At 31.2% G+C, this 15,652-nt stretch overlaps 1 protein-coding gene across 1 annotated transcript in view; it reads left to right on the top strand.

Annotated features, from left to right (window-relative positions):
* LOC127174275 (cadherin-12) overlaps positions 1–15,652 on the top strand; it is a 191,893-nt gene that overhangs the window by 114,331 nt on the left and 61,910 nt on the right. The window contains exons 3-4 of the mRNA XM_051124636.1: positions 1,543–1,837; positions 11,948–12,067. Coding sequence (XP_050980593.1) covers positions 1,543–1,837; positions 11,948–12,067 — 415 coding nt within the window. The remainder of the gene's footprint in view (positions 1–1,542; positions 1,838–11,947; positions 12,068–15,652) is intronic.

The raw sequence follows: 15,652 nt of genomic DNA, 5'->3' as shown, positions 1-15,652 counted from the left end.
GCTTGTCAGTTTATGCTAAACGGTTTGTACTTGTCGTGCGTGTGTGAAAAAAAAAAAAGAGCAAGCGTGTTTCTTCTGAGAATGTAATGAGCATCTGGAAAGGCTGCTTAGTCCGGTTTGTGTTCTGTTTTGCCTGAACTTATCAAAGAGAAACAATATGTTCTCACCACTTGTATGTAGATATTCGTGAGGTTTCTCAAGGACCCAGTCGGTACATGAATCCCGTTTGTGTAATTGATTTCTATTGTTATGCTAATTTGATTTTTAATTAGTATCACCTAACTTTTTCACTTCTAGTTATTACTAAAGTGATTGCCGAGTTTTAGCCCTTTTGAAAATCTCCCTTTTCTTTTCTGTACCTCTATTCTCTTTCTTTTTATTCATTTCTGAATGAGCAGATATATGACAATGAAGCAGGCTGATAATTAAGCTCTGTTTCTGATTTACGGTGCGCTCTAGATATTATGCAGATTGGGGAAAACAAAAGCTTTTTTTTTTGACTGTCTTGACTGTCTCAACTTCGGCAAAATCTTTGATTGATGCTCCCTCAGATGAGAGACATGCATATGATTAATGAGGCTGTACAGCACTGATACACAAAATTAATACCATATTACTGATTTGTCTGCATTCAAACGCAATTCACCTTAATGCAAATGAAACTGGATTGAACTGAATTTATGATGCAGCAAATGTGGTGTACGTTTGAATGTAGAATTGAATACAGAAACAGAATGAAATGTATAGAACTGCTGCAAAATAAAATAAAATACAATTTATTTTCCAAATAAAAATTAAAATTAAATTAAAAATTCAAATAATTAATAAAAAATAAACAAATTCATAAAACCTGGTAGTCATAGATATTGACTGAAATTGAAAATATTATCAAAATGATTTCAAATCAAAATTTTGCTACCATCAGTCAGTTTTACAGACTAGCACAGCAAACCAGAAAATATGAGAAGTCTGCTGTAAAATTTAGCTTGAGGGCTGGAAATCAGGGGGATAAATAAATACATAAAATAAATAAATAAATAATGAGAGGGATTTGGGCAAAGCGAAAAACAGAGAGAAGACACGCAACATACTGTGCAGATAGATTTAGGTCAGGTTCATCTACCTGCAGGCTAACATAGCAAATCAGATCCTCAGAGTTCAAATCAAAAGAAAATCTTTTTAAGTATGCTGAAGTGCAACGTCAGTGACTAAACACTAAAGTTTTCTGTCAGAAATAATTACATTATAAACTTCCAGACTCTTATGTAAAGTTTAAACATTATACAAGCTATTCTTATCTGTGTAAGTACTGTAATCTGCGTCTACATTGATTCTTCACTTGCAGTTATAACATTTTGTAATTTAGCACGCTTCATTTCAATTCACTGCTTTCTTCCACTAACTGAATTAAAACATACTCTGAAACAAATAAGGCAATGTTTTGCAACTCCAGACATATGGTCATTTTGCAACATTTTGACCACTCAGTGTATTCTAGATGCATATTATATAATTCTTTTCTCTTTCTTTTCCCTTATTTAGTTGCACACTGATTTGGATAAAGGGGAGAGTGCAGTGAAATACACTCTCTCAGGCGAGGGCGCTGGAACCATCTTCACCATTGACCAGATCACCGGGGACATACACGCTTTACGTAGTCTGGATCGAGAGGAGAAGCCTTACTATACGCTACGAGCTCAAGCGGTGGACATCGAGACCAACCGACCGCTGGAACCAGAGTCAGAGTTTGTCATCAAAGTGCAGGACATCAACGACAATGAGCCAAAGTTTCTAGAAGGGCCCTACACGGCTAGTGTACCTGAGATGTCACCTGTGGGTAAGAAGCCCATTAAGATATTTCACTCATGGAAATACTGCAGTAAGGTGAAAACACTAATTTAGTTAATGCTTTAGGAATCATGAACTAACAAAATTTTTTACAGCATTTAGTATTCTAGAAAAATTGTATTATATAAATGAATATTACAATTTATAGATGTCATTTTTTTAAAATTTCTATTATATTTGTATAGTTTTACACCATGGAGGCCAATCAATGAAGCCTTTACAAGGATGATAGTTGGCATAGAATTGGGAAATTTTATTGATTTATTTATTCATTCTTTTATAATAAAATAAAATAAAATAAATAGGTTTACAAGGGTGATCATGGTATCACTGTATTACAAAATTGGCATATTGAAGCTTATTCTTCAGCATAATAGAACAATGTAACCAAACATTGGAGCAAAACTAAACTGCGCTAAACTAACATGAAATACAAAAATAAAATAAATCAATAAAGTCATGGTTTTACACTACAGAAGCCAATCAATGAAGCCTTTACAAGGATGATAGTTGGCATAAAACTTGGTTTATTTATTTATTTATTTATTATTTTAAAATAAAATAAAATAAAATAAAATAAAATAAAATAAAATAAAATAAAATAAAATAAAATAAAATAAAATAAAATAAAATAAAATAAAATAGTGGAATGATGCAAACAAATGTTTGCGCAAAACCACACTAAAATGAAATAAAATGGTAAACATTAAAAAAAAAAAAAGAAAGAAAGAAAGAAAGAACAAATAAATAAATAAAATATAAAATATACAATTTAATTACATGTAAAAAATAAAATAAAATAATACAAATAAATAATTAATAAAAATAAAAACATAATTTAATCTACAAAAGCCAACCAATGAAGCCTAAAGGTATAAACTAAACTAAACTAAACTAAACTAAAAACATAATTTAACCTACGAAAGCCAATCGATGAAGCCTAAAGGTATAAAATAATATACACTAAAATAAAATTAAGATAATAATAATAAAAAATTAATAAAATAAATAAATCAATAAAGTCATAGTTTTAAACTATGGAAGCCAAACAATGAATCCTTAAGGTTACAAGGAGGATAGTTGGCATAAAATTGGGAAATTTATTATTCAGCATAGTGGAACAAAGCAAACAAATGTTTAAGCAAAACTACGCTAAAGTGAAATAAAATTGTAAACATTCAAAAAAAAAAAAAAAAAAAAAAAGAAAGAAGGAACAAACAAACAAATAATAAAATAAAAATAAAATAAAAATATAAAATATACAATTAGTATATATGTATAGTATATATTAGTAGTATAATTAATTAAAATATTTAATTAGCATGATTTAACCTATGAAAACCAATCAGCGAAGCCTAAAGGAATAAAGTAAAATAAAATAAAATAAAATAAAATAAAATAAAATAAAATAAAATAAAATAAAATAAAATAAAAATGGTGGAACATTGCAAAAAGATGTTTGAGCAAAACTGCACTCAAATTAAATTAAATGGTAAAAATTCAAAAAAAGGAAGAGGGAAGGAAGGAAGGAAAGGAAAGAAAGAAAGAAAGAAAGAAAGAAAGAAAGAAAGAAAGAAAGAAAGAAAGAAAGAAAGCAAGAGAAAAAAAAGAAAGAAAATGGAAGCCAATCATTGAAGCATACATGTTTCAAGGATAATTGTCATCGTGTCACAGCTGGAGGTCATATTTTTTTCTCATGTTATGGGGTTTGCCAAATATTCATTGGTGTGGCAGAGGGGAGCTAATCCAGACATTACTGTGTGCCGTCAGATAATGAGAAGTGCATGGGCTCCAAATCCCCACCAAACTGGATTACACAGCCCTAGTAGGATTTCTCATCTCACATGGTAGAAACCTTGATTGTATTACTGATTATTTCACCAAGGCATCTGCTGTGGGTGATGATGGCAGCGGGACCTTATTTTGTTACTGTCTCTGCTTCTCTAAAAAGGCTGGTCTCTAAAGCCGGCCAGAAGTTGTATTGATTTCCACACAGCCTAATCCAATCGCTATAACTACCAGCCGATCAATGTAGCGCTATCCTCTTGCATTCATGGAACACATTGCAGAGCTTGTTAAAGTCATAATGGCCTCCATTATTTGGACAAATATTCTTAATCATGATGTCAAATATGATTGCAGACGATGCATCAATCCCTGAGGCCACACTGGGGAGCGATGTAATATGACGCTACGTTCACTGCAAACATGATGGTCAATGAAATGCTGCTTTCCTTGCATTATATAACATGTAACTGGATGCTTCACAGACTTATAGTCAAAATGAGAGACAGCGGCAAAGAAGAAAGTTTGTTTGTTCACCAGGTTAGTTGGAAATATCACATAAGGGCCAACAGTTGTTGTTTGCACTCATTGCATGCTATAAATATTAAAACTATTTATAACAGGCTTCAATAAGTCTAAAAATTCCCATATCATTTTTACAAACATGGCATAACGGAGCCCATTTTTTTTTAGCAGAGTGGAACAATGCAGAAAAATGTTGTAGGAAAAATTAAAGCTAAATTTATTTAAATTAAAAATTAATTTATGAAAGTCAATCAATGAAGCCTAAAAGTATTGAGAGAAAAAAAAAAAAAGAATTAGGCTTCACTAGAAATAAAATTTAAAAAAAAAATAAAACACTATTTAACCTACGAAAGCCAATAAAATAAAATAATAAAATAAAATAAATAAAAACAAATAAAATAAAACATAATTTCACCTATGAAAGCCAATCAATGAAGCCTAAAGGTATATATAAAAAAGTAATTAAATTGAAAATGAAAATTAAACAAAAATAAAATTCAATTAAATTAAATAAATAAATAAATTAAAACCAAATTTAACCTATGAAAGCTAATCAATGAAACCTGAAGATATTTAAATAGTAATAATAATAACATAAAATAAAATAATTTTACATAAGAAAGCCAATCAATGAAACCTAATTAAATTAAATAAAATAAATAAATAAAATAAATCAAAATTTAACCTATGAAAGCTAATCAATGAAACCTAAAGATATTTAAAAAGTAATGAAATGAAATGAAATGAAATGAAATGAAATTAAAATGTGATTCTCCAGAAAGAAATTGTCAACAAGTTTACCGCTATTTTGACAGATAAAACATGAAGCCAATAAATTTAAATTTGCAACATGCTTTTCAAGCAGTCTTATTTTTATAATAAAAGATATTTTTAAGCAGGTGAACACTTGTGTAATATAGCATCAGACTGCCACAAATAACTTTTTTTTTTGCCTCATTCCTTGAACACAATCCACAATTCAGCTCCATTGTCTTCCAAAGAAAGAGCCTGAAACTCATAATTTCCATTCAGTTCACTTTAAACCAATTGAATTCCATTCTGTGTTATTTGTAATGAATAGAAATTTGACTGCAATAACATGGTGCCATAAACAGAGGCAGTAATTTTCCGGCACTCGCAATCATTTGTCGTCACAGGCCCTGAGAGAGTTCAGTCGTAAACGAAAGCATTCAGAGACCATTTTAGGGAAAGCAAAATTCTGTGGAACTGCTCATAATCCACAAGTGTCTGATAAGACATCTGTTGTGCTTCAACATTGCTGTAGAATGAAATGGAAGTAAACAAAAAACAACATGAGGTTATCTTAAAATGTTAAAATGATGTTTTTGTCTTCATCTGCCCTATATTTTTGTGTAATTTACTTTCACAGTATACAAGTGTCTTTATTGTTGAGTGGTCTGTTATACCATGTAATTAAGTTGGTCTATTTAAGTGGCTCCCTGTGGTTGCAGAGAGCAGCGCTGTGAAATACCATCACACTTTAAAACTCAGTGGAATTTTGAACTCCATGGATGATTCCATGTCTAATATCTTTCAGATCATCTATGCGCTAATATGCTTGTAAAAAAAAGGTTAAACGAACTGGTTTTATTTATTTATTTAGTAGAAGTACTAGTAGCAGGAATAGGAGTAGTATAATAAAATATTCTCATAAAATAATAATAATGGCACAAAAAAATGTCACACTTATTGCTACTGGATACTGGACTGACATACGGGTCAAGGATGTCCCATTTTGGTGTCTGCTTCAAATTAAATTTACAAAAGTGATTTTACACAGGAAGCATATTAAATGAAAGTAAAATGTTTACTGTAATGTTTCAAATACATTTTATGAAAATAATAATGTCAAAATATGATTGAAATAATGTTCCATTGTCCAGATATATTTTTGTAAACCTGAATTTAAAAAAATATATACATCAACGAAAAAGTGATCAAACAAATGTATTATACTAATTTTATATTTTTTGTAATTAAATAGAGCACATATATGCTTCTGAATATATAAATATAAAAGCAAACCTAAATATATAGTTAAAAGTCTAGATATACAGAGGTAAATTTTTTAAGTATTTATAAATCTGAATATATAAATGCAAATCAGAATATGTCTGAATATATAAATGCATACTGTGAATATATACTTAGAAATCAAAATACATAAATGTAAACTGAATATAGATGTTTACATGAATATATAGGTGTAAATATGAACAAGTAAAACATAAATGTAAATTGTTAATATATAAATTCTGAAAATTGTGAGAATAATTCTGAAAATATAATTGTAAATTGGAATATATCCTGATATCCTTTTAAACTACACATTCATATTTACTTATATACATATATTCATGATAAACATTTATATATTCAGTTTTGTATCTATATATTCAGACTTGTATCCATATTTTGCTATTTACATTTATATATTCAGAATTATAACGACATATTCACAATTTACATGTATATATTCAGACATCTAACTATATACACAGATTTACTCAATACATTTAGATTTATAAATATGTATTCTGATTTGTATCTGAATATTCCGATTTATAACTATATAATCTGATTTACTTCTATATACTCAGATTTATAACTATACATTCAGATCTACTTCTGTTTATTCAGACTTCTAAACTACATATTCATATTTACTCATACTTATATTAATGACAAACATTTACATATTCAGTTTCGTATCTATATATTCAGACTTGTATCTGTATTTTGTTGTGTACATTTGTATATTCAGAATTACAACTACATACATTTACAATTTACATTTATATATTTAGACATAACTATATATACCAGTTTACTTCTATATATTTAGCTTAATATGTATTCTGATTTGTATCTGAATATTCTGATTTATAACTATATAATCTTCATATTTCATTATATTTCATATTTACCTATATACATATATTCATGATTAACATTTATATATTTAGACTTACAACTATATATACAGATTTACTTTTATACCTTCAGATTTATGAATTTAGAAATATGCATTCTGATTTGTATCTGAATATTCCGATTTATAACTATATAATCTGATTAACTTCTATATATTCAGACTTAGAAGTAAATCTGAACGTATAGTTATAGTTATTCAGACTTTTAAACTACATATTCATATTAACTTATATAAATATATTTTTATGACAAACTTTTATATTCAGTTTTGTATCTATATATTCAGTCTTATATCTATATTTTGTTATTTACATTTATATATTCAGAATTAACTACGTATACAAAATCTGCATTTATATATTTAGACTTATAATTACATATACATAGATTTACTTCTATATCTTCAGATTTATAAATATGTATTCTGATTTGGACCTGAATATTCCAATTTATAACTATATAATCTAATTTGCATCTATATATTCAGACTTCTATTTATTCAGACTTTTAAATTACATATTCATATTTATTTATATACATATATTCATGACTTTATATATTCAGACTTGTATCTATATTTTGCTATTTACATTTATATATTCAGAATTACAATTACATATTCACAATTTACATTTATATTTTTAGACTTACAACTGTATATACAGATTTACTTCTATATCTTCAGATTTATGAATCCATAAATATGCATTCTGATTTGTATCTAAATATTCAGATTTATAACTATATAATCTGATTTACTTCTATATATTCGGACTTAGAAGTAAATCTAAACGTATAGTTACATTTATTCAGACTTTTAAACTACATATTCGCATTTACTTATATTTATGACAAACTTTTATATTCAGTTTTGTATTTATATATTCAGTCTTATATCTATATTTTGTTAGTTACATTTATATATTCATAGTTAAATACATATTCAAAATTAGCATTTATATATTTAGACTTATAATTACATACACAGATTTACTTCTATATCTTCAGATTTATATGTATTCTGATTTGTACATGAATATTCCAATTTATAACTATATAATCTAATTTACTTCTATATATTCAGATTATAACTATACATTCAGATTTACTTTTATTTATTCAGACTTTTAAACTACATATTCTTATTTACTTATATACATATATAATTATGAGTAACACTTATATATTCAGTTTCATATCTATATATTCAGACTTACATCTAAATTTTCTTATTTACCTTGTATATTCAGAATTAACTACATATTCAAAATTTGCTTTTATACATTTAGACTTATAATTACATGTATACAGATTTACTTCTATATCTTCAGATTTATAAATATGTAATTTATAACTATATAATCTGATTTACTTCTATATATTCAGACTTATAACCACACATTCAGATTCACTTCTAAAGGGGATGCCCAAGATGCTTAATTATAGAATAAAGATCTGTCTAAATTAAAACAGTGCACAAGTTATTACTGTGGTGTATCACTGCTGGATTATCCACATGATATCCTCACACTCTTGAATATACCTGAGGATAAAACAATTGAAAATGCAGAGTGCATAGAAAGTTTAATTACATTTTATGTAAGCTGATACTGTAAGAATGAAAACTGCAGGTGAGAAAGCACTCGTTACAACACCATGCAGAATATCGCTGATTAAATAGCCTTTCATCAGTTAAACAGAAAGAAAACGTCAGTTTTGTTTAGATTAAAGCTTTTTCAAATTAAAGCTTATGAGTTTAAAGAGGTTCTAGAAATAGTGGAAATGCCACGCATTCAAACAAACAAAAGAAATAAGAAAAGCTTTGCATGGCAGGAGGTAAAGTCTGACATACGATTCGGTGTCGAGCGTAATAAACTACATGCCCTATCCAGCACCAAAGCCCTTTTCATGTTGCTTCCCTTGAGGATGACAGATCAGGGTAATTCACTTTCAGATTGCCTTTTCCTTGATCTGAATGGCAATGGAATGAAATGAAACCCTCCCCTTCCCAGCTGAATCAAAGCTACTCATGATCTCAGATAGCGAAATGTGAATAGACCGGTTTATAAGTATACCATAGTCCCCACTGAAGCTATAGACCTATTCTCTGCAATTTTGATTGTGGCTGCTGCCAACACAAAGGCATAACCGAGCCTTGCGGTTGCACACAAACAAGAGGCTTTTTCCATATTTCTTGACTTGGGATGTATTTTTCATTGGGTTACAGGATTTAGCTCTGACAGAATGTGACTGTCTAATTTGGAGGTCACTTAAAGGACTGGAACTGTATGGGTTTTTAATGCTTTTCAACTCTAAGTGTGGAGGCCAGAATAATCTGAACACATATCGATGTGTGCTGAGAGAACTCAAAAAAAAAAAAACAAAAAAAAGATAGAAATCAAAGGTAATTGCATCAGCTGGCTGAAAAGGACTTCCATTGGGAAATGGCCTTGATTTAAAATCTGTACAATTACCTCTCAGTTCCTTTTGTTTTCTCCCCACTCTCTCTGTCTCTCCTCCAAGGCCTTTAAGTTTCTTTTCTCATCTCAAAAAGTACTCTGTGATAATTCACTCTACTTGCAGTTTAAGTGTTTTCATAAAAGACATATAATCACAAATGACCCTATGTACTTTTATGAAATGTACCTGTTCTGGCTATGCACTATTCTGCAGTGCATGTTCTTCTAAACAGGAAAATGTTCAAAGTAGCATTGCATAAAAATGTAATCATTCTCCGCCTCCGAAATAACGTTTGCAAAAATGACTTTTGCTTTTGCACCGATGTAATCAAGGCTACGTGGACGGGATATAAAAGTCCTATAATAATATTAATCATAATTCTACAATCCTGATAAATAAAACTAAAATTCTACATCATTTCACTCTAAATGTGTTCATATTCTCTTCAAATATGATTAAAGATATATAAATATTTGTACAGCCATTACTAGGCATTAGCGGCAGGACACTGTGATAATAAAGAGACAATGGACAGATTAGACTGATATCTTGATTAAGCTAGTAACAAAAGCCTGCTGTCTATTAGATAAAGAACAGAAATGTACTAGAATCAAAATCAGAGAGCATTTCTAAAACATGTTACGATGCAAATATTGTATATAAACTTTTACATTTTGGCTAAATTGGTTACTGCAACCACTAAATATGTTTCTTGGGGTGATAATAGATGATAAATTAAGTTGGAAATCACACATAAAACATGTACAGTTGAAGTCAAAAGTTTACATACACCTTGCAGAATCTGCAAAATGTTAATTATTTTCACAAAATAAGAGGGATCAACAAAATGCAAGTTATGTTTTAGTTAGTACTGACCTGAATAAGATATTTCACATTAACGATGTTTACATGTAGTCCACAAGAGAAAATAATAGTTGAATTTATAAAAAAAAAAATAGCCCGTTCAAAAGTTTACATACACTTGATTCTTAATATTGTGTTGTTACCTGAATGATCCAAGGCTGTTTTTTTTGTTTTTGTTTTTTTTAGTGGTAGTTGTCCATGGATCCCTTTGTTTGTCCTGAACAGTTAAACTGCCTGCAGTTCTTCAGAAAAAAATCCCTCGGGTCTCACAAATTCTTTGGTTTTTCAGCATTTTTTGTGTATTTGAACCCTTTTCAACAATGACTGTATGATTTTGAGATCCATCTTTTCACCCTAAAGACAACTGAGGGACTCATATGCAACTATTACAGAAGGTTCAAATGCTCACTGATGCTTCAGAAGCAAACACAGTGCATTAAGAGCAAGGGGTGTAAACCTTTAAACAGAATTAATTTTTCTTATTTTGACCTTATATCATATTTTTTTTTCCATTTAGTACTGCCCTCAGAAGCTACAAAAAAAAGTTACATTTACCCTGATATTTTTAAAAAGTTGAGTCCCTCAGTTGTGTTTAACGTTATATTTTGTTTTTATTCAGTTGCAGAAATAACGATCCTTTATCCATATTAGAGAGGCTGGAACTGACTGTCATCAGTGATACTTCTGTGATGCATATGTGGATTTTCTGCACGAGGGCGCCCTCTGGCATAAAAAAAAGTGTATTTTGCGTAAAAATCGAAAAAATAATTACTCTCTCAAAAGAAAAATTAAGCAGACATATAATAATCCACACTTTTTCCAGTGTACAGAGGTTGACGGGTGTATTTTGAAAAAAAAAAAAAAAAAAGTGGCAAGATATCAGAACCGAACCGAAAACCGTGGTTAAAAACCGAGGTACGTATTGAACTGTGGACTAACTGTATGCATAACTTGTAGACAGATAGACAGATACCGATCATTACATACACTGACTCTATATTTAAGCAATATCACACAAGAAGGAGTGCGATATGGATATAATCAAAAAACTATTTTAGAAAACTATTCCTGCAGAAATAAAGCAATCATTTTTATAATATAACATTAGAGAAACAACACACAAGATTCCTGCTAAATGTGAGGTGGCCGAGCGCAGCATTGTGCTGCATTTCAGTAAAACACAGTGATTCAGCGACCCGTGACCATCAGCTCATTCTACAGTACGGATGATTTGTCATTTATTGGGTAATTTAAAAGTGCTGCCTTTGTAATGTAAAAACTGCTGTTTCAGACATATCAAAACACAGTGGAGATTCATCACAAAGCCATATAGCTGGTTTCATATCAGCCCATCATAACCAAAGCATGTAATAACGTGCCTGTTTTCGAGTCCCGGTCAAACGCTAAATGCTATTACAGTTATAACCTTGAACAAAGCATGTCTTGCACATTTCCCATATCTGTTCATGCCGTTTAATACAAAGGAATAATATCTTCTGTGTGTGTGCAGGTACATACGTGATGAAGGTGACGGCGACAGATGCAGACGACCCTACGTACGGCAACAGCGCTAGGGTGGTGTACAGCATACTTCACGGCCAGCCGTACTTCTCAGTGGATCCCAAAACAGGTAAAACACTCCTGATTGTTTTACAGCAAAATGTTGGTTACATAAAAAATGAAATTATTACTACAACAAACAAGTTCCTCTGTTTTGTTTGTGTAATACAACAGACTAGACTCATTAATTTCACAGTTCACAGGTTTCAGCGTAATTACATTCATTGACCCTATTAGATAAATAAGCTCTGCGGTTTGATTTGATAATGTGGCCACCCTAGAAAATGGATTTGTAACTCAAAATAAACTGCAATTCATTCTGAATACCAGAACAGTAACGGACATCCTGTCAGCTAAACAGGCCTGAAAAGATCTATAATTATACAATCAGGTGCTGTATTTCAGACCCTCCGCCTAGAAAGTCTGCAAATGGATTTTTCTGTTGTTTATATGGCTGGGGGAACTGTAACATCATCAAATGATGCCGCAAATAAACTGTGTTTTATTTTCTGCCAGTGAATACTTTGTTATGCAATATTCAGGAGCGTTTACAGCAATGAATGGGAATTTACAAATGGGCATCGTCTGCATTCACTGGGCTGTAATAGCCAATATGCAAAAGCACAAACCTGCAAGGTAAACTTGATGCACAGAGCACGTGCAAGCATTCCTGCTTGCTTTCGGTGTGGCTACGGCCCTGTTGTACAAGTATGAAGCATTGCAAACAGGAATACATGAATAAAAATATAATATCCTGATATCAGCAAACCCGGAGGGGGGCTCAAAGGGTGACATTCTGTAGCCGAACAAATAAAATGACTAGTAAGGGAGAAAAATCTGTTTTTGTCCCAAGTCATATCAAAAAATTTGCCAACACAAACCGACAGTAAACAAAAGCCGTGAGAGGAGGGTGGGAAACAAAGGCAGGGGGTAAAATGCATAACGGAATCAACACAGAGTCATGAGAAAAAAAAAACAGAGTCAGGAAACACACCTTAAAGGAATAGTTCACCTAAAAATTAAAGTTTGCTAGCATTTAATCACTCCAAATTTTTGTTCTTTTTGTGAAATAAAAAAAAGCAAGATCTCCATCTGCTTCCATTACAAGAAAAGTGAACCGTCATGCAGTAAATAATAACAAAATGTCTTTTTTAGGTGAACTATTGATTTAATTACCACACAAACTTCAAAGAGAGATCTGTTCATGCGAAACTAAAGTAAAAAAAACAGATCCTCCCTGTAACAGGCCCAGAGAATCACATGTGACATCCCTTTTACGTTTCATCTGAAATTGGCATTGTATGAAGGTCCGTGCCCTTCTTAACCATCCACCACCATGTCTAATTCATCCTATGAAGCGCTCTCTTGATCTGGGAAAGCTTCTTGTGGCGTTGGGAAACGCATTAGATGTGCTTTATGGAAGAAAAGCGAGGAAAGGTGTTGCTACACTGGCTTTGTCGCCTTGTTAAGACTGTTAAGTACTAGAAGCTTTAGGGCTGACCTCAATCTTTTAGCTGGAGAAAAACACTTGATGGTAAAGGTACTGGTTCCAAGGAAAGATTTTAAACTCTGATTCCTTACAAGAACATTTTTAACTTTAAGAACAATCCGTGTGCTGATGCTTCAAAGAATCCTGGAGAACTTCACTTATTCTTTAGGGATGTGCCCAAATCTGAATACCGTGTTCGGAAAGAAAATGACGCGTACTACAGAACCCTAAAGGGAATAAATACAAGATGGGAGGAAAAATATATTTCAATTCTTTCTCTCACAATTATATCATTAGGTAATTACACTGTATATTAATAGGAAATCATGTTTTGAATGAGCGCTCACGTTTTACTTTCACTTTCGAGATTCGCTATCACATGTACTCTGTGTAAACTACAGAGCAGCAGTACTTACCACACATTTTACAAGATTAGATGTTTGTCAGTGGTGCTCAGGATCTGCAAATCATTCACCATCATCCTATCAGTCATCTCTCCTTACCCTGTTTATGTGGTAAGTGAAATATTATGTAATGTAATGCAACAGGCTACCGCTAACAAGCCACTAACTATGTCCCTTTAGCGACTCCACAGAACGCGCCTTTCCAAATACAGATTTACTGTTCGAGCACATCCATATATATATAAAAAATTATCCAAGAAACCATATAGCCATATATTTTCCCAGCATGTGATATACTCTAATGTTTCCATTGAAGGCATTTATGAAAACTAAGCTGCAGAAATGGGGCATTCAGAAATAGTTCACAAATTAACATAAATGTCATTCAGTATTTAGCCATATAAAGGTATATTATCGATATTAATAGTCATATTTTCCATGCATATAATTATTTATTTTTATTCAAATTCACTTTCAGTCTTCCTAGGAAAACATTAATGTCATACCCTACGCTTGAATGAAAACTATGGAAGCCCGTTTTCGCCACTGAATAAAAATTGCGACTTTTTATCTCACAATTCAGACTTTTCCTCGCAATTGTGAGTTTACATCTTGCAATTCTGACTTTTTTCTCACAACTGTGAAATACAAACTCACAATTCTGAGAAATAAAGTCATATTTGCAAGATATAAACTAGCAATTACGAGTTATAAAGTCAGAATTACGAGACTTTTTCTCAGAACTGTGATATAAACTCACAATTGCGAGAAAAAGTCAGAATTGCGAGATATAAACTCACAATTGCGAGAAATAAAGTCAGAAGTGAGATATAAACTTTCTATCGCAAGTTTTAAAGTCAGAATTATGAGATATAAACTCACTGTTGCGAGTTATAAAGTCAAAATTGTGTGATTCATAATTCTGGGAAGTGAAGTCAGAATTTGTGATATAAACTCGCAATTGCGAATTATAAAGTCAGAATTGCGAGTTCTTATCTTTCAATTGTGACTTTTTTCTCAGAATTGTTTTAATCTCGCAGTTCTGACATTATAACATAAAGTAACATATCTGTTCTTTTTCCCTTTTTTTTTATTTAGTGGCAGAAACAGAGAAGAAAAGATGATCAAAATTGCATTTCATGCTGAACAAACTCATTATTTAGCCAGAAAATAAATAGATCGATATATCGACAGATCGTTTAAATTATAAGCTTCTGATTTATGCTTCTAAACTCTCTAAAAATTGGCCCCTACTTTCAATGCAAGTGCTCCAGCATAACCTTAATTACTTTGAAATTATTTTTGTGGTTATTAATATTGTACTACAAAAGCTGCTTCACTTGTATTGAACTCTGAATATTCCTTTAATTCTAACAGTCAGAGAAAAGGTTGAGAATGGTCAAGTACAGCAAAATTAATAGAGAAAGAGGCTTTTCTTTTGCATCAAATGGCTGTGGTATCAGAGGCTAACAGGGCTATGCTAACCTTGACCCGTTCAATGTAGCAGCACATTGTGTTATGCAGATTAAAACCAGATGGGACACATAACCACCATGATTACGGTATTGAAAAACATAGCTGACATCTCAGGACTAACCTATAACCTCCAAACACTAATTCAGACCACAAAACAACACAAATATAGTGTGGTTAGGTCATGCTGAGAGGTAATACAGACTTTCAGGACAGCAATAATAGCACAGAAATGACACACTACACCTTTAAGTTCAATTTGCCTCAGTTTCTTCTCCACAATGCAGCA

This window comes from Labeo rohita, chromosome 12, assembly GCF_022985175.1.
Source record: "Labeo rohita strain BAU-BD-2019 chromosome 12, IGBB_LRoh.1.0, whole genome shotgun sequence".
NCBI lineage: Eukaryota > Metazoa > Chordata > Actinopteri > Cypriniformes > Cyprinidae > Labeo > Labeo rohita.
Note: the sequence above shows the minus strand (reverse complement) of the source record. Positions and strands in the feature narration are given on the sequence as shown.